Raw genomic sequence first — 20,172 nt, forward strand, 5'->3', positions numbered from 1 at the left:
AGTATTTGAAAGCTTAATGTCATTGCTTAAACTTTAAGCTTTAGGAAAAAATTATATCCCATATGCATATATCCCTTAGCACATCCTAAAGAGCATGTGTGCTCTAGCTGCTCCTAATGTCTGGGCTGCCACTGCACAAGTAAAGCACTGGGGAGTCTCTGCAGGGTACCAGTCTTTGGTGCTGCAAGACTACATTCAGTATGGAGAACAATATGTGGTGGTGAGCTGCTGCATTAAAAATTAAACCACAGTATTAAGAGTCACTGTAAGTTAGGATTTAGGCCTTTTTCTCAGGCAGTCCCAAATCAAGCCCCAAACAAACAGGTTTTCAGACAATAAATCTGGTGTCTGAACTGAAGTCTCCAGTAAATTCAGCTTATGGGTTTGAGTTTGTCCATGTAATGTCCCATGTTGACAGAGAAGTGTTCAGCAGAAGGGCAGTGAGGAGCTGGGTCAGGAGATGGGGGATATCAGGAGTTGCTCTGCTCATACCTCATGCCTAACTCTCTATCCTTAATCATTTTTTTTCAAGCCAAAAGCTATTGCTGTGAAGTGCAGCAGCAGAGATTAGTGGTATAAACTCTGCATACAAATATATTTGTGGATGCTGACAGTGTCCTGTGCTTTCAGTCTGGGTAGAATGGTTGAATTGATGATACTCAGTGCTGGAACTTAACGTTTCTTCTAAGGGGAAGTGATAAACTTTCACTGTGTAAAACCACTGTTTCATCCAAAATTGGTTTTGATAACCTCTTGAGAGGACCCCAGCCTGGCTTATGTTATCCCACCAGGGGGATCATGCAGAATCTGCTGTTTTCATTAATTTGTGTTATGCTTACTTAGTTGACAGGTTATAAGCTACTTCAGTCATATTTCCAGACATAATGATTAAAAAAATTGTGCTGTTTTTGCTGATGAGTTTCCCTTATGGCAATTCAGTTAGAATTTATGTGGCTAATAAATATCTTGGCTCATGGTTATTAAAACTATAAATGCTGTTAAGAGCCTGATTTGCAAGTAATATGGCAAATCTGAGTTTTAATTTCTTTCCATTTCCTGTTAGTTTCACAAGCCTGGCACAGCATGGCTTTGATTGCTGTAAGGAGTGTGAGCACTCATTGTTTTTATTGGCTCCTTTGATAACTTTGCTTAATAAATGTATTTTGTTTAATGATACTGGATGGAACATAACCAGCAACTGCTACTTCCTAAATAGAGTGCAGTTATTTTGGCCCCTCCTCCTGCACTGACTAGTGACATGGGTGGTTCTCCACTTAAACCATTGTGTGTTCTGACAGATCCAGGGCTGTAATAGGTACATTTTGAAATCAGTCCCTAAAAGAAAAGCCAGTTCTAAATTTGAGGGAGAGTATCTGTAAATGCTTGAAATTCTGCTTTTCCCAGTGTATAATATAGAACTTCAGATAATTTCCTCTTAAATCCCGTTAATGGCTCTTGAATAGCTCTCCTGACACTTAGAGACTGCACTTCTGAGTGTTGATTTAATGACAGTGATGGGGTCTTAAATGCTTTAGTGATTGTGAGCAGCATAAACCCACAGTTTTTCTCAAAGTGTCTCCTGTGTCCTGGCAACACTCCTGTGGTCCTGCAGGCCTTGAACCATCCGAGAGTGAAGGATGAAGCTGAGGGGGAAAGACACTTCTCAAGATCAAGTAATTAATGCAGTGTTGTGGGAGACTAGATTCCAGTTCCTGCGTGTTGGCTGCCTTGTGGATTTGAGACTTTATTGGAGTTGTAGGATTGTAAAGGAGGCAGAGTTGTAAGGTCCTGGGGTTTGAACCTTTCCTCTCTCTTGCTTTCCAGGTACTCAGGGTTTGGATAAATCCCAGTGTTTGAGTTGACACTAGCTGAAGCTTAATTTACTGACAAGACAGCAGTTGGAGAGAGTACCTGCTTTTAGGGTACTCAAACTGTGCTCCCCCTCTGTCTGGTATTTGAGCCCTGATCTGTGTGTCATGTGCCACATGAGGTGTTTCTACCACAGCAGCTCAGCAGCTTGGCCACTCCCTGAAGGGACCTGGGAGGTCACTTCAGGGAACAAGTGGCATGTGTTAAGGAACTTGTGTGTGTCCAAAGGTGAGAATTGGGCAAGCTGGGGCTCTGTGCTGGAAGTAACTCTTCAAAACAGCTGCAATTATTTCCACCATGTTTACTGCCTCTTCTGCTATCCATCTAAATCAGTTTCTGACGCCCACAATGAAAAAAAAAAAATCAACAGTCTACGCAGAGCATTATCATGCATAGGCACAGAGACAGAGCTGCAATCAACCTTGCTGACTGGAAAGTGCCAGAGGGAAACACCGCCCACAATGAAAAAAAAAAAATCAACAGTCTACGCAGAGCATTATCATGCATAGGGACAGAGCTGCAATCAACCTTGCTGACTGAAAAGTGCCAGAGGGAAACATCTCCAGTGTTTCTGAACTGAGGACTGGCATTGTTTCTGTGGCACTTGTCATGCCTTTAGCACAGCACCCAAGGGTCCTGCCTTGCTTGAGTCCATCAGTTCCGTGGCTGGGAGTTAAACTCTGTGCAAATGTTTTGGATGAGCTGATTAACATAGCGGTAGAGGTTGTCAAATTCATCCACAAAGAAGGAATGCTCCTTAGCAGGGTCTGATGCAATGGCTTCCAGTTCATCTGGGGCTGCCCAAGCAACTCCAACAGAGTAAGCGATGACTCCTGGAAAGAAACCCAAAGTTTAGGAAAAGCATGAAAATTTTCACTGCGGTAGATCTAATTAAGACCAATACTGCAAATGTAGTTTGAGATCTCCTAGACATTGCTGCATTTGTGATTATTTATAAGTTTGGGGTTTTTTTCCTGAAGTTCCTTATTCAGCTATTAAACATATGCTGATCTTGCTGGAGCTCAATGGGAACCCAGAGAAAAGTACTACTCTTCCTTCATAAAGTTTCACCCAGTGCCTTCAAATTATAGCAAACTGCATTTATGTGAGCTGGATAAGTGCTGAGGCGTGAGGGGAGAGCAGGCAGTGGTAGAAGACCTTACCATTTTGGTGAGCTGCCATGGCTGGCACGCTGACATCATCGTAAGACCTGCCATCTGTGATGAGAATCATGATCTTCCTCTTGTTGGGTTTGGACTTGCTGAACAGCTGCTCTGAGGCGTAGCTGATGGCTGCTCCCGTGCTGGTGCCCCCACTCCAGTAACTGATCCTTTTGATGGCGTTCAGCACGTCCTGCTTCGTGCTGTACTTGTCAAAGCTGAACTCCAGCCTCTGCTCGTAGGTGTACTGCACAGCTCCAATGCGCGTGTCGGTGTCCGAAATCTCGAACTCCTTGCTGATGTTGGCCACAAACTGGAGAACCGTGCGGAAGTTGCCGGTGCCGACGCTGCTGGAGCCGTCGATGACGAAGCCGATGTCGGCGGCGTTGAGGCACGTCTTGCTGCAAGCCAGCCGGTCCGTGTCGCACACGCGCTTCACCAGGGGCTGCACCACCTTGTGCAGGCTGAACCAGCTGGGCACGTTGATGGAGTAGAAACCACTTGTCCTGCACACTGCCTGCGAGGCAACACGAGGATAAATGCAATGGAAATTCAGTCTGCCTGCTCCTGCTAGGGTATGTAGCTGAATGGTAAATATAGGCTCCTGGAAAGAGCAATGCTGGAGTCTGAAATGGCCTCTCCTGCAGTCACCATCTGCTTCCCTGGGAAATGATGTCAGCGTAACATCACAGATACTTGTGTAATATGACAGTTTTTTCTGCCTTTTTTTTTTTAAACTGTGGGATGGAGCTGATATTATAGTAGTGAAAAAACTGTAATAAGCAAGTTTTCCACCTGTCAGGCTTTTTTATGTGAGTCACATTGTTTGTGGGGAAAGCATCCAAATCACAGAACTCCTCTTAGCGTGCCTCCCATGGACATTACAGGAGCCTGTGTCTTTACCAGGTAGCAACTTCAGCTCCCATCATTCAGGACAAAAACGAAAGTTTTGCCTGCTGACAAACCCTACTACTTTGAAGTGAAACCTGGGGCTTAAGCTGAGGATAACTTGGTTCATACCTTTCTAAGCAGAGAAAAACCAGGCTCATTGTGTTGGCTCTGTGAAATAGTAAAAAAACTAAAGCCAAACCCATTAACCTTTATAAGTAAATACTCATAAGGCCAGATCCGTGGGAGGCTTCTATAGGGTTAGTGGGAGTCAGGTGAGTGTGGGTAGGAAGTAGGGCTGGCACAGAAGAGGACATGGGAAAAGTCAAGGGGTGGAGGAGGGGAAGGGTGGGGCAAGGAGGGGAGTGGTGCAAACAGGCTGGATCAAATTGTCTTTGGCTTTAGTGCTTCTTAAAGGCCAATTCCTCAGTTCTCTGGGTGAGAATATTTTGTTAAGCCAGGCTTTATCTGTCAGCTTTGTGATGGTGTGTATCTGAGTGTTTTAAAAGACCAAGGCACTGATCTTCACTTGCATAAAGCCTAACAGCTCCAAGGAAGTTACAGTTGCCTCCAGTCTGGGCTCCTCATGGTGTCCTGCTCTCATTTGCTCTTCTTACTGTCTCACTTCTATTTTTGTGTTATGATGCAGCAGTATCAAGCCACCATTCCCTCCTTACCTTGCTGTTCTGAGCCCACTCTACTCTCACTTCTGCTGTGTCCCTGGCAGGTTTGCAGAGACTCACTGTGGCTTTGTTCTTTTAAAAACATTACGTGCAAATGAGACTACAATCCAATTATATGCTGACCAGAGACAGTGCAACTCTTTGGAGTGGCTCTGAAGCTCGTGGGAGATTATTTTCATGGCAGAACAACCCAGCTCAGATGGGAATCTGTTTTCTGAAAATACCAGGTAACTCAACCATGTTTCCTAGGCCCAGTGTGGTCTGCCATTGGTAGGTGTGTCCTGCCCTAGCAGAGTACCAGCCTGTTCTGAAGCACTATTATTACACAGCTAGTGTTGGTGCCAAATACAAATCAATCAAAGCTTGCATTCTCTTTTTTTTCTGCATATGGCAGGGATTTACCATTTTTCCAAGAGCTACCATGAAGTCCATAGAAGCAGAAACAAATAACTGAAAAATAGCCTTCATCAACAGTAAAAAGAAAATGCTTCAGTTATCCAATATAGCTGAAAAACTAGGATGTGCATGTGTTGGGACTGTGCCAACCTTTGCTAGTGTGGGACCCGTTTGTAAATGCAACATTGACATTAGGTTGACAGGGCTCCTCACCCTTTCCCTAGTGGGAGATGCACAGCAGGAGGTTTGTGGAAAAAACAATTCCAAATTGCTCAAGCTGCAATTGTACTTTGTCATTTTCCAAATACTCTGTGTTTGGAAAGCTGCTTGTCTCAGTACAACTGCAGGTGTGTGCGAAGGTTTAGTCGGTCAAAAGCCATTTGTTTGATGATGTACCTCAAACCAGAATTTTACTGACTTCATCCCCTTTCTGACCTCAGCATTACTGCCCAGTTTTTGTACAGAAAAACTAAAGACAGTATGTACAAGAAGGAAAAGGAATAACCATAAGTGGTAAGAAGGAAAAGGAAATGTCCTGAAGTAGGTTGAAAAGTTTAGTCAGACTCAGTCTGGTCAAATGCTCACACTCAGTCCTGGTCAGACTCAGCCCACAAGTTACCTTGTCCACAAAGTTTGGTTCAATAACATTCTGCTTTTCACTTTGAGCAGCTGCTTCAACAGTGACAAAGAAAATGTTGATCCCTGATTCTCTGGCCAGCCTGGAGGCCTCTTCCACTCGGTCGGTCGGCCACCCATCCACCATCACTACAACCACATTGGGTGCTCCACCTCGGTTTCCATTAGCATCCAGAAAGAAGTTTTTGTTAACAAATGAAAGTGCCTTCCCTGTAATAGAAGAGGAGTTGATGAGGAGTCACAGATCTGGGAGCACTCTGATAATATCCCCTGAAATAGTAGGTAGAGAGTTGACTCAAGTGTTGGAGGCTGCAGAGACCTGGGGAAAGCAGTTCCTGTGGCTGTGTGAGCAGGAAGGGAGATCACTGCTACTGGTGCCAGTGCTTCCTGAGTCCTCCTGCACTGAACCCCCTCCCTATGCCCCAGAGATTATGGTGGTGATGAGCCGGGTTATCAAGGATCCCCAAAGCATTGAATGGGAACTGCCTGTATGTTCTGTCAACTTGTGATGGATTTGCAGGGCCTGGGATCAACACATGCAGGTCATGGTGGGAGCAGTGCTCCCTCACCAGCCTGGCCCTAGAACTAAGCACTGTTTGGTCCCAGCCTCTGTATCCTCTGAGGAGGTCTGGGCTTGCTATAACTCAGGCTCTAAAGCTCTCCCTGAGTGGAGGATGTGCAAACAGCCCCATCACCTACCAACATTGGAAAGTCCTCCTTTCTGTTGAATTTTGTCAATGGCATTCCGTAGATCCTTGGAGTTGGCATAAGTTTTTAAGTTAAATTCTGTGGAAGGGTCATCACTAAAAGGAGAAATTAGAGCAAATGTCAGTTTTGCTTCACATACAACACAAAAGCTGTAGGGCTGGTCTGTGCTGCCTGGCTCCTCAGTGCAAGCTGGAGTGAGGCCTTTAGCACGCATCAGCTTAGAGCTACAGCTGCCAGAGTGTGCAGTCATGTCCTGTGGCAATGGAATGTCTGGGAAACTCTTACCCATACTGAACAATGCCCATCAGAGGCCCAGCGCTGCCGATGCCAAGGGCTTGCGCCATGTTACCAAGGAACCGCTTCTGGAGCTGAAAGCGGCGCTTGCCAATGCTCCAGCTCCCATCCATTAAGAAGCACAAATCAACCTTGCAATCTGAGGAGAGATAAGGAAACACGGAAGATATTTTTAGTCCTTTCTGATTGCTGTGCTTCTTGCAAGCAGCAAAAGCCTAAAAAGTCTGCATCCAGTGACTTGTCCTGCTGTGTAAACTCTACAAAAAAGCCTTTGACAAGGACAAGTCACAGTTGGCAGCTCAACTCTGTCCTACTGGTTAGTAAACACAGTTCTTGGCATGACTTTGTCCCATACAACATCTAAGCTTGGCTGTATGAGAAAAGGGCAAGAATCTTTTCACAGGGGTCAGTCTGGGAGCACTGCATTTTGAGGGCCAGGCAAGTCAGCCACACGGGATCAAGCTGACTTTATATCCTGCACCCTCAGAGCCGTGTCTTGGGCTCATCATGCTTTATTTGCAGCCCAGAGGTGATGGGAGTTTGTAAAACCAGCCATGGTGCTTGGATTTTGTGGTCTGGCCATCTGCAAAGCACAAACTAAGGGAATTCCCTTGGTGACACTCTTGTGGACTTAATTGCTGTAATAGACACAACAGGAACGCTTACTGTGTTAATGTTGCTCAGAAGGTTGGGAAGTTCCTGAAATGTGTGATGCCTGGGAGGTGCCTCAGGGGAAGCACACTGTGGGGTCTCTTCAAGATGATTGCAATCCAGGATTACTGACAACAATCCTGGCAGCTCTGCACTTCTGAATGAAAGTTGTTCATCAGTTTCCTTCTGGGCTGGAGCTAACATCAAGGATGATGATTTTGCTTGGGATGTTCAGACTGAATGGGGGCTGTTCTTTCACATGTTGTAGTCTTGTACCCGTGTGCAGCAGCAGTGTGCTGTTGTGTGTTTCCTCTCTGGGCTGAAAGCAATGTTCTATAAAAGGTATGCCTGTACCCAAACTAACTCTTCCCTTTAATGACACAGATGAACCCTTATCTTTGAGCTGCAAATGCTGTCTTCATCTCTGCCAACCTGCTTTCTGCAAGTTAGTGGTGAAGCGTTCAACTTTGGTCTGCAACCGAGAGTGGGATCAAAATTTGGCTTAACTAGAGCGCTAATTAACATTTTCCCCCTCCAGCATCTGGGTCAACCCCATCTCTTGATTTCCCTCTGATGATGCCTCCTACCAATCAGACTGTTCAAACTACTGTGTTTTAATCATTAGGTAGCCTGAAGGCTACAAAGCACCAATTGTTCTTAGTGGCTTATGCAACTGCCTCCCATCTCATTACCTTCAATTTTTTCTCCCATAGCTGTCTCTTTTTTCTAATTCTAATAATGCTGAATTACAGGAGCGTGACTGAGAACCGTGTCCTCTCACAGCAGATCGTGAGGCAAGGTCGGGAACCCACAACAAATACCTCAATTAACAGCCAAGTTTTCCTGAATTTCTTGTCCTTCAAAGGAAACTAGTTCATGAGATCTATGTGTGGAAAGTGGGCAGTTTGTTAGCCAGCAGGGTCTGGGGAGGCAAAGATTTACATACACTCATAGACAGACTTGGTTTCTTGGAGGATTCTGATTCAGTGCTGGAACATGAGAGGGACACTGCAAGAGCACAGGCTAAGGTGCTTCATAGGAAGGTGAGCACTTTCTGATTTGCAGGGAGGTAAGGTCTTAAATAGGACTTCTTTGGTCCTAGAGTTATCAATGGAATGAAAATTTTGTTTCTGGTGTGACTTATTTCCGTTTAACTGCTGGAAACACAGCTGTCCTTGCTGGCATCTCCACTGCACCAAGCTCTGCTTTTCTGCAGTGCAGTGGGGTTTGTAGGGCAAAGCCTTCCCTTTTTCTCCTTCTTTCCCTTATTTCTGTATCAGTTTCAGATATATTTGACATCTTTGATAGGGAAAAGTATTCTTTAAATATTAAGAGGAATGCTTGGGAATACATAGACATTTGGTTCTGTAGTTACTGTAAAGAGTCCAGACAGTGTTCAGCTGCCCAATGATGGGCAAGAGAGGACCCAGGCACTGTTGGAAGGGTGAACCCTCTCTTTGGGGTGGCTTCTAATGAAGGGGTGGCAGGCGACCCCATCTCTCCACTAAGAACTTGCTTTCTCTTTCTTTTGCTACTTTGGGCCTCAACTAAAGATGGCTTAATGGATAAATCTGCCTTTATAAAGGGCTGTAGAAGATTGCAGAGTAGGGGAACCTGCATTTTTTTCTCTGAACTTGGGTGGTTCCTGATGATCCCTCTCCATCTTCTCCCTGCTGGCTGTGCAGGCGTTGGGTCCCTTTCTCAGGATGTCCCTTCCCTCCCACCCACTGCTGTGGGAAGGGTGCCTGCATACAGCATAGCCATGGGAGCCTGCTCTGCAGCACACTGGATTGCTGTCCTCTGCCACCAAAGTACCTGAGTGAAGAAGCTCTGCTGGGAGCCTGGAGCTGATACTGCCTGGGAAGAGGTGGTAGGGAACAGCCACCATCTCACTACCCAGGTAAGCTAAATTTTGGCTGTTATTTCCTTCCCTGTAGAAGCAAAAACCAATAATTCTGTGTATGAGAGGGGTCAGCAGAGAGTGCTCACTTTTTCTCTGCAAGGGAAAAATGTGCTCCTGGATTTTCTTAGGCTTTATTGAAAACTTACCTTTTGCCATTTAATTTGAATGCATTCTAGCAATATGTTATTAATAATGTTGCTTAATTATGAAGTTAATTCTGAAGTACATACTCTGATTCCCCTGGGAGATGGATTCCAGCGGTTTTGGATTCAATTCTTCCTTTGAACTGAAGCCTAAATAGAGAAAGGAAAGGATCTATCAGTGTGTGCTTGGTGGCTGCCTTTGCTCTTTTAGGAAATGGGGAACAGGGTCACTGCAGAGACCCCCTGGCCTGAGGATTGATGTGGGAGGGAAACAGGGATGGGGAGGACATCTTTGGAGCTTACCTTTTTTCATCTACGTCACTCCTGGGGTAAAACAAGAGCAGAGACATTTCTAGGGACGCCACCAAAATCTCTCCTGGCACCTGCTTTGAGGTGTTCCCCTTTGGGAGTCAGTTCCCTAAGTGCCAGGGCTTAGGAGCATCATGCACAAGTAGTGAGCTCCTCAGGAGCCAAGGCTGGTGTCTATGGTGTGAGATGGACTCCCAGCAATCTTCTTCTGAAAACCAGCACTGCCACCCCACTGGCTCACTGTGCCTTAAAATGAGCTGCACAATGTCTGAAGTGGATAAGCAGCAGATTTATCATGTTGTTTTCTGTCTGGAGGGGAAAGCACAGGCAGCTGTGCTGGGGAAGCAACGCAAGCCACAGCTCCTCAGATGCCCCCAGAAGTCTGGGTTATTTCACAAAGCACAAAAGAAACAGGGCAACAGAGAGCTATGGTTAAGTCACAGGAAAGTCTCACGGGTCACTACTGGATTCTTGTGAAGTATTTGGGTGGTAGCAGACTTGAAAAGATGAGTTTATGTCCTTGTGAAAGGTACTGACTCACAGGACACCATCAGGCTCCTGTCAGAAGGTCTAAAAATGCTGAACTTCACTCATGACTTAAATGTCTGTCAAGACTCTCCTACAGTCCAGCATCTCCCTTCCAAGCAAAGAGAAAGAGCTGTGTGTTTTCAGTACAGCATGACAAGATTAAGGGAATTTATCTGGGATAATCCTCAGAAGGGACAGCAATGATCAGACAAGCTACAAAATGAAGACTCACCAGGAAAGCTGTTGGTCTAAAGAATGGAAAAAAGCTTATTATTTTTGTAAACTGTGCGTTAGATTTTTAAAGAAAAGTAGGAAGAAGATTTCCTTAAAATCTTCATCACCAAGTAAGTTAAGGAAAAATTACTGACTTCAGAGACACAGTGAAAAGATAATTTTAGAATGTGTGAGCTTTATAAAGAAAAGTATGAGAAATTACTAGGTACCACAGACTTTGTCTCTCCACAGCAGCCAGCCATGAGCATGCCAAGCATGAGAGCATCAGTGTATGTAAAGGGACATCAGGGAAGGTCACCACTTAAATATGATAGGAGATGTAACAGCCAAAGCTGGTTGCTGAAGGTATTAAGGACCAAGCCATAATAAGGCAGAATACTGTGAAGAAAATGAAGGGAAGTACCAGGCTCCATCTCCCTCTGTAACCACTCCTATTTATTTTCCAGTTAAGTCTAAAATTTTACCTCTCATAATTGTCAAATGCAATATTTTTGAGTCCTTCTAGCTGCATGCTGAAAGCTGCACATAGTTTTGGGTCAGGGGCCATGTTTGTATTAAGTCTGAGTTTGCAGGACCTGGTGTAAAGCTGACCTGATTGGTACCTGATCCCTGTGGTAGCATCTGTACCAGACAGGAATGCTTTGGCTTCTCAGTTTGAAATTCAGCTGCCAGTGCAGAAAGTTTCTACTGCAGGGACCAAACAGAGCTGCTAACAGCAGCACCAAAGCAGTGATTTCCCTCTGCTTTGCTTGTCCCCAGGCATCTGCTGTTGCCTGTTGCTAGAGCCAGGATATGGAGCTAGCTGGAGCACTGGGCTTAGCCTTGCATGGGAGCCCACGGGGCTGTCTGTGAGTGAAGCAGGCAAAGAGCACAAAGAGTTGCCCTACTTTGTTTACAGCAAGAGTTGGTGATTGCTTTGTGTGCTTTGTTTGAGAATTTCCCTGCTATTCTGGCCAGGTTAGGAGACCCCAAAGGCTGGTGCTGCTTTTTGTCACTGTGTATGTGGCGCCTCCACTGTGTATGTGGTCCCTGTGCTCCTGGCCAAACTTTGGACAGGATACTTTCTGGACTGGGAATAGGAGCTCTCCACCCATCCTGGCACTGGTTCTTGTGACAGAAAAGCCTCTCCCACAGTTAGTGAAGCTGGTCCTCTTGTGCCAGAGCAGGCTGAATGCATTCAAAAGCAGGCTGCCAAGCCAAGCCCCAGCCAGCTTCATCTCTTATAGCTGGAGCTGTTGTCCAGCACTCTGCTGGCTTATGCGTCTTGTCTTGCACACTGGGGATGGGCTCCCAGGCAGGGAACAGGGAAGAGTGCACCTGGTGTTGTGTATTGGCTCATGGGAGTCCATTTGGATGAGGGAAACACCAGCAGGGAGAGGTAAAGTGCTGGAGGAGCACTTCCTGAGGATGGCCGCCTGTTCCTGACTGAGGAAAAATTATATGGAACAGGGGTGACACCAAACAGTTCCATCCAGTGGTATCTGCAGGAAATAACATTTCTGACCTCTCTCAGGCCTGAAGGTCTTGCTGACATGAACCAAACCTGCCTTTGAAGGAAGGCAAGTCTTGTGCAAGTTTATGGTTAGTTTATCTGATGTGGAAGCTAAATGCGATATGACTTGGCCATGCACAGCCTCTCTTCGTCAACCACATGGATGAAAATGATTAGGTTTTTTGTTTTTTGTTTTTTTTTTTTTAACCTGAAATAGTCATCAGCCTGCCTTCCTGACTGTGTATATTCCAGTACAGGTTTTAATTACAGAGGCACATAATGGTTCCTCAGCAACAGACCAAAGCCACGCTTCATCCTGCAGCCTGCACACTGCATATCTCACATGTGCCAGCTTGGTATCCCATATGTGCCTTTCCCCCCACCTTGTCTTATTTGCAGAACAGAAAGTAGGTGGATTTAATACTGTAGTGAAATTAGAAATGAACATGTGCCATCCATTTTAGCAACTAAATTGTATATGAAGGATATTTCACAGATAACTATTTGCCTCATGCCTTTATCTACATCCTGTAAAATCCATATTCTTTTCCCAGGCATACAGCTGACATTAGCTTTGTCAGCATGGAAAACTCAAGTGTAGGCAGTGCAGCATTTTTCATTTTTATTTGCCAGTGTATTTCTTATCAGTTCTTGAAGGTTGTGGGTCAGCTGGCTGATCTGTGCTTAGTGGAACAATAAGGTCACCCACCAAATACTCTTGCCCAATTAATTGGGGAGGTGGTCAGTTTCTATGGGTCTTCCTGTTTTGCCAGTCCAATTTATTGTTGGTACTGCCATGGGAATTTCAACTCGCTGTATGGGCAGTCTACACCATGCTAATTAATGTTCCCTTCACTGATTGTCACAGCTGTCCATACTGATTAAACCTCCCATTCATTTAAGTAAGACAGCAGTGATTACATCCACGCCAGAAACCACTCCTTTGAAGTGACAATCTGAATTCATCAGACTTTATCACACTAGTCTGTGCTGGCACTTCAGTTGCTGAGAAACTATTAATACAGCATCCCTTCCCCCATGCCCAACCTTTCATTGCATTTAATGCAATCTGTCATTTTCTGCCTCAAAATATCCCTCTGCACCCTGGCCCTCGTGTTGTAGCTTTTTCTGAATAAGCACACTAATGGCTTTGAAGTAAGAAGAATATTCAAGGGAATGGCCTTTACAAGGGCCACCAGCACAGCCCTCTCCAGCATCACAACCTGTGGTGGGAAAGACCTCTTGTGTTGGATTGTAAGAAGGAGAGTGCCACGTCATGAATTGGTCTGTGTCTTGTGCAGTCTGCCTTTAACGCTCCTGAGGAAAGGGAGCTGTTAAATCTGCAGTTGGCAGCTGCTCCTGATTAAAGGTTGCCCAAGTCTTGGTCTTGTTGCTATTAAGGCCTGTTACAAATGTAGGGTTTTTTCCCTTCTACTCATAAAATATTATTAAAGGTTGCCCAAGTCTTGGTCTTGTTGCTACTAAGGCCTGTTACAAATGTAGGGGTTTTTCTCTTCTACTCATAAAATATTCTTATCTCCATATTGTCAGTTTTTAAGGATAAAATGTCAGAAAATTTCAACAATGTTCATTATTCTTTACGTTTGACACAAACCCTCCTTTTCTTATCTGAATGTCTTCCCTAAGTACATTGACATCAGGATAATCTGTCATGTTCTTCACTGATTGCAGCTCTAAACTGTAATCTCAGCTGTGGCTTTCCCAAAATACCTTCTCATTTACAAGTGGATTTCAGTAGTGAGAATCCCTTTCCTGTAGTGTAGTTGCCAACTCTTTCCAGAGCTCCTCTCTTCTGCTCCTGCTTTAAGCAGGAACTCAAGAGTGATGAAAGTACAGAATAATCTGCTAAAATGTAAACAACATACCTTATTTACAATTTTAAATGCTGTAATTACTACTTAAAATGAGATTGTTATCACCAGTGTTGTGGGCTTGATGAATAAATAGATTTAGCTTTACCTGTGTGTGATGGAAACCACTTATTCCCAGACTAGTTACTACAGGCTTTAAATATTTACCTGTGTCAAAGAGGCTCAGTCCAGGTTTCCATGAGTCTATTTCCATTGCTTTCACACATGAAAAAGAGAGAAAAAAGGACAACTTTTACTGATAGTAGTGCAATTACTAGGGGTTACACAGTTCTGACTCGTTGTAGAGAGGTCAGTTCAGACAATAACTTAAATGAACAACTTAGGAGCTGAGTAAATCAGTAAACATGGGAAGTTTTACGTGCACATTTCAAGCCATAAATAGGAGCCTTTTATCACTGCCCTCAGAGCACTAACCTTTTTAAAGTTTTAAATATAACTCAATAGATCTGTTTTGGTTTTGCTCCTCTACATTGCATTGATACTGAGGCACAGACCACAGTATTTTTTTTGTTGTTGTTGTTTAAGTTGTTTTTCACTGAAAATCTGTGAGGACCTCTCACCTACAGATTTCTCTATCCCCTCAGCCCACCAAAACAAAAAGAAATTGTCTAAACATTGCTTGCCACTTATTAGGCATAGATAACTTCATCAAAATTGCTGCCCTTATGAATAAACCCTAAAATGTCTTCAGTTTTGGAACCTGCTGAAAGATGCTCCCAAAAGTGATGTTTTGCTCTGGGTTGCAGCCAGATGAATGTCCTTGCATCTGACTAGGACAGAAACAGTTCCTGGGAATCCCAGGAAGAAAAGATTTAACTCTATTGAAGACCCAAGAAGCTGCCCAGAGCTGGTGTGCTCTTGACTAGAGCCAGTAGGTGAATACAATACAGGCTTCAGCAAAGTTGTGCATGGGCTTGCCAGTGTCCTCCAGCCTAGAGAGCACTGACCTTGTCCTTAGATTGCCTTTCCCATGAGGAGCTGTCAGCTTCTCTTTGGGAGGGAGACTTGTTGGATGAGTCTGATGGCTGAATAAGGTGTGTGGTCTCCCTTAGGGTAGGAGGAACCTTGTCACGTTTCATTGCTAGGGTGATTTCCCTCCTTATGCTGAGCACTACTTAAGCACCCTATGAAGGATCTAAAAACTGAGGACAATGAAGGTCTAAGTCAGTCATGAAGCACACAGAAGATTTTTGTGATTTTGCTTAGGAGGAGAAATCGGGTAAAGGAAGGGCAGGCCTGGATAAATGGTAAAGAAACAAGAGAAAAACCAGGAGGAATATTCCTATATTCTGGCAGTGTTGTTTGCCAGTTTTATGCATGCTTCAGCAGAGTCATAAGCAAACAGCACCAACAGGTGCTGAGGGTGATGGTTGCAAAGCAGGGAGACCCTGCCCACAGAGAAGAGCTGACGCTCATTTGTTATCAAAGTGGACAACATGTCTCCTGAATGCTGTCACTGAGAAGAACAAATTTCAGTGAAACCAGTTTGTGAATAGATAATCTCCAAAGGTGTGCTTCCCCCTCCCAGGCACCCTGTGAGAAAGGAAGATTCATATGAGGCTGCTTTTCATTCTGACCAGCTCAGAAATAAAAACAGACAAAGAGCAAGTTATGAAGACCCTGCACTTCTCAAGTCCTCTATACAAATATAGTGCTCTGTGAGTTGCAGTGGCAAGCCTGTTTAAAGCAGTAGGAACTGTATGGCAAGTGGAACCAGCTGAGGAGCTGCACAAAGATTTGCCCTCTTTTCTCTTCTTCATGTGTAGGGATGTGAGCTGAAGGATCAGAGCAATGGAATGTGCCCATCTCATGTGTCACAGGTTTGTTTCTGCTGCCACCTCATTGTCAGGGAGCATCCTTAGAAACCAGGCTTCTTTAACATCTCTGACTGTATACAAAAGACAGGCAGATGCTGAAAAAGACTGGGTTTTATCATTGGGAGAAATGGTGAGGTTTTTCTAAATTAACAACTAGCAACTTCTTCAGCTCAGATGTCCACAGGTACTCTAGTCTGTCCAAATCCCTGTGGGTAGGAGCTGTCTGATGTTTCATCAATCAGTCTTCTCAGTTTACCCATTTAGAACTTTCTGTGGCAGCTTGCTATTCTAATGAAAAAGATAAGTACCAAGAACATAAGATAAGTACCAAGAATTTGGGGTAGCTGGCTGCAAATATGCAAAATATACAGCTTTTTTAGTGACCTGTTTATCCAGGAAAAAGCTCTATTTCTTGCATATTTTCCTAGACACATAATGAAGAAAACTGTCCATGAAATGCATATCTGAAAGTGATATGATTATTTTTATAACTAGGGCTTTTTTTTTCTCACTTGAAGATGCCCATTAAAAAAAGGGATGAATTTTTAAAATACTCCAAGACTGGTCTCTTTAAAAAAAAGAAAGACACCACCACCAAAATTATTCACTATAATTGCCTTGAAAACATTCTTGAAAATGCAAGACTGAGTATGGGATTTCAAGGGAGTTAATGTGCATTGCACAAGTAACTGGTGTGTTGGGGAAGGCATTTTCCTAGTACACTTTTCTGGCAACCTGAGCTGATGAGAGGAAGTTCTTGACATCATGGCCAAACTCTCAGAACTGATCGCTGCTGTTTGCACGCTCTTGGTGGCACCAAAAAGAACAACCTGCCTTTCCAAGAAAGCAAGGACTTGTTCAGAAATTTTCCTTTGATTGTTAGAAATGTTTGCTGCTAGAAAGCAACACATCTGAGCTGCCACATTCTGGACTGAAAAAAGGATCAGGACTTACTGGGAATACAGCAAATATGTGTTTGTATTTCTTTTCCTTCTTGTTCTGTGGTAAAGAAAGCAGAATAGTTTATGATGGAAAATTTGCGCCTTTTAATCACTTTAGGGTGACCTTAAGGTGCCTTAAGCAATTAGGTGGGGTGAAATACTGACTTTGATTTAAGTAAGACTCAGCAGTATTCTCCTGTTTTTCTGACAAAGATTTGGCTAGCCTGAGAATTAGCCAGTGTATGAAAAAGACAGAAAACAGAAAGAAGAGGAGATTGAAATGAGGAGGAGTAGAAAAGCGAGGGAATGGAGTACATCTTAGAACAAGTGCATTTTAAATATGCTTCAACTAGGTCAACTACAAATTATCATTTTGACCAGGAGACTACTGGGTGAGATTACTTGGCTGGAATTATCTGGAAAGATAATAACATATCCTGCTTAATAACATCCTCCAACCTCAGTGTGAATGACCACTTGGCAGGAAACCCTGCCATAATACTCCTCCTGTGATTCCCAGTTCTCACCAAAGCCCTCAGGGGCTGCAGTTTCTCCCTCCCCAGTGGGTTTGGCTGCCCATGCCAGAGGCCAGCACTAGCACAGGGCAGCCTCGGCCAGGGCTGTGGGAAGCATCCATGGGACAGACAGACAGCACAGAGGTGCACACCCTCCCTCACCTTTGCTCCTTGCACCTGGGCCTGGGTTTGTGCCTCACTATCTTGACCCAGACCTTGCCTCCCTTACCTGGTGCCCTGCCTCAGCTGGTCAGACCTGCCTCATTTTTGGGGACTTGCCTGGCAGCCTGGGCTGTCGGGTCACCCTGGGCACCACTGCTGGGCCTGCTCTGCTGCTCTTGTGGGGACGTGGCGGGCCTGCAGCCTCGGTGCAGCCCTGCATGCCTTGCTGCAACCCAGCTCCCATCCCGCGCCCCACCCTGGGTGCTCCCAGACAAAATCTGTCTCTGAGAAACTCTGCTGTCCATCATGGAAGAGTTGGTGTCTGGTGTGTGTGCTGAGAGCTCTGCAGCCCCTGGGAAGGTGCTGTAGGCCTTGCAAGGCGCCTGCTCACTGGGCTGCTAGCTGGGAAAGGGTCAATCGCACTTCCAGGAGGAGAGAACAGTACAGGTGATGTTTTCACCCTCAGTATTAAAAGCAACCTCTACTTTCACTGTCAGCCTAGAGGTTTCTGGGAACCACAGGAACTATCTCTATCTGAGACCTGATAGGCTTCACAGAGCAGGTTGTTTGTTTCCTGTTTTGACTAGCAAATAAGAAAAATTGAAAACACTTTGTAGATGTAGATTCTCATGGCCTGAAACAGCAGGTCACCTGTGACTGAGCCTTCCTTTGCCTCTCCCTTTCAGGAAGCTCCTAGTTGGTGTTCAGTGCATGAGTCTCGCCCTGATCCTCCTCCAGGATGCAGGAAAACAATGTGCAATACAAATGCTAATTTGTGGTTGCTAAAACTGTTAAAGAGAGTGGAAAATCTGCTGCAAGCAGTCTTGCTCACCCAGGTGGACTGGAGAGCTGGCAGCCCTCTGGAAAGTGGCAACGGGCTCTTGGCGCTGGGCACCTGCATGATTGGACAAAGAGGCAAGAGGTTAAATAGATGCCAGTGGGCAAGAAGAGAGGAGCATCATCACAATGGATGCAGTGGGCCCACACTGTCTTTCTGCACGTTTTCAAACCACACAGAAAAGGAAGATATGAAACCATGAATTAATTGGAAAGGGCTGAAAGAGGCTGGCGAAAGAGTTTAAGTGTTAGCAGGTGCTGCACAGTGCAGCTATTACCACTGGAACAACTGGCAGTGGGTCCTGGGATGCTGACCATGCTTGGGGCCTGTGAACTGGGTCAGGCCTTAGTCCTGCAAACTTACACAGACACAACGTTTTCCTCTCATTTTGCAACAGCAAATGTTATAGAAGACCTCTATAAATTATTTTAGACTACTGTTTTGAGAACAATTCCATGTTTAATCCATCTTGTTTACTTTTACCCCTTTGAGGTTACACTATTGTCACACAGTGACCGCTGTGACATCTCCTCTCACTGCAGCCTGCTATGAACGTGTTTAGGAGGGAAAAACAGTGTGTTACTGCATGACTTGGTAGATGTAAGTGGTAAAAATATCTGTGGGGAGGAAATGGAGGAGGATTGTAATGTCTTTACCTGTATCGTGTCGTAAAATATTCCTGTTACTTGCAGAGGTGGAAGTGCCCCTGAATGCTTTGAAAATATTATATTGGTTAGCACATGGAACTTAAACACAAGGTTTTCTAGTATTTGATCAGTACATATCTACTGGTTGTTGTTAAATTAAAACATACCTGTATTCTGTCCTCTTCCTTGTGCAGCCTGAACCTGTCCTAAGTAGACATCAAAGTGGAAAAGTGTGATTTATTGCACCATGTTTGGTTCAGTACTACTGCTACCTAGCTTTTTCACTGAGCTTCACTTTATAGCTGTCAGAATTAATGGTTCATATATAGAGTTGTCATTAATAGACTTTCTTAGATGTTAACTATATATTTTGAGCCTGCTTAAAAAAGGATTGTCTTGCTCTGTCTGTCATACAGATCTATCTGTTCCCTTTTGTTATGGATATTACTTCTGGTCTGCATTTAAAAGATCTGCAGTTACCTCTGTGATTTGCTTTCCTTTGTAATTTTCTTTCTCCCACTCACACTGGTGATCTGTGTTTATCTCTATTTCAGTACCATCCAATTGTCCTGGTTGTGTGAGGAAGGTTTTAACCCCAAAACAACCTCCCAGACCAGATAGTACCCTTTCTGCAGAGATTAAGTGGATATGAGCAAACAGGCAGACTGTAAGTAATTAGACAATGGAAAAATAATGTGGGAGAATTCACGTGTCTGACATGTCTTCTACACAAAGGCTTTTTTAAAAGGTGATTGGGTTATTAAACTCCCATTGTTCAAAGATACTAAAGGCTCAAATCATTTGCAGATGAAAACCATGTCTTCAATCATGCCTTTCATTTCATTAATTATTCTTAAGAAGCCTGTTAACAAACTTATCCTTTAACAAGCCTTTATTCATTAGTTTTCCCAGAAAGATTAATTTGAAAGCCTGGTGAAATCAGTGGGAATGTTCTACTGGACTCTGTGAACACTGGCAGGAGCCCAGGAGGTTATTTTATCAATAAGATGTCATCAATGAGACCATTTTGAATGGTTGTCTCAGAAAACAGGAATTGCTGCTCCTTGAGAGCTTGACATTGCAAAATTAGGTGACAGTAAGCAGCTTGTGTTTGACCCAAACTTGAACCTTCCAGGCCACTAGAAGCCATTTGATGAGATTTCTAGGAGCTGTCCTGAGAGACCTTGTAAACTCCAGATGCCAAAGAGATCCTGTTTATGGAAGTAATGGGCTCATCTGCCAAAACTGGCAAGGCTTTTAAACTCTAAGCTTGTAAGGCTCCAGATGGACCACAGCTATACCAGGCTGAGTATTCAGATTTCAGAGGGAAAAATCTGTGTGTGCAGCAGCCTGTGTTGTATGGGATTGTGCAGGGCAGGCTTTACACACGGGAGATCAATATTGTGCCAAAGTGGTGGTAGAAAATTAACTCTGAGTCTCAGAACTGCCCTTGTCTCATGTTTGCC

At 44.4% G+C, this 20,172-nt stretch overlaps 1 protein-coding gene across 4 annotated transcripts in view; it reads right to left on the bottom strand.

Annotated features, from left to right (window-relative positions):
* Nucleotides 1–2,331: 2,331 nt before the first annotated feature.
* The window catches only part of VIT (vitrin), a 51,699-nt gene continuing 33,858 nt past the window's right edge, over nt 2,332–20,172 (bottom strand). For 2 of the 4 annotated variants that reach the window (XM_039719053.1, XM_039719052.1), the window contains exons 10-18: nt 18,874–18,912; nt 18,054–18,116; nt 13,934–13,981; nt 9,419–9,481; nt 6,626–6,773; nt 6,332–6,435; nt 5,616–5,842; nt 3,033–3,546; nt 2,524–2,702 (exon numbers count right to left, since the gene is read on the bottom strand). In XM_039719053.1, the coding sequence (XP_039574987.1) occupies nt 2,524–2,702; nt 3,033–3,546; nt 5,616–5,842; nt 6,332–6,435; nt 6,626–6,773; nt 9,419–9,481; nt 13,934–13,981; nt 18,054–18,116; nt 18,874–18,912 (1,385 nt within the window). Of the gene's footprint in view, nt 2,703–3,032; nt 3,547–5,615; nt 5,843–6,331; nt 6,436–6,625; nt 6,774–9,418; nt 9,482–13,933; nt 13,982–18,053; nt 18,117–18,715; nt 18,773–18,873; nt 18,913–20,172 lie in introns of all 4 variants that reach the window. The other 2 variants (XM_039719050.1, XM_039719051.1) reach the window with 2 other exon arrangements.

This window comes from Passer montanus, unplaced genomic scaffold, assembly GCF_014805655.1.
Source record: "Passer montanus isolate IOZ18808 unplaced genomic scaffold, ASM1480565v1 scaffold40, whole genome shotgun sequence".
NCBI lineage: Eukaryota > Metazoa > Chordata > Aves > Passeriformes > Passeridae > Passer > Passer montanus.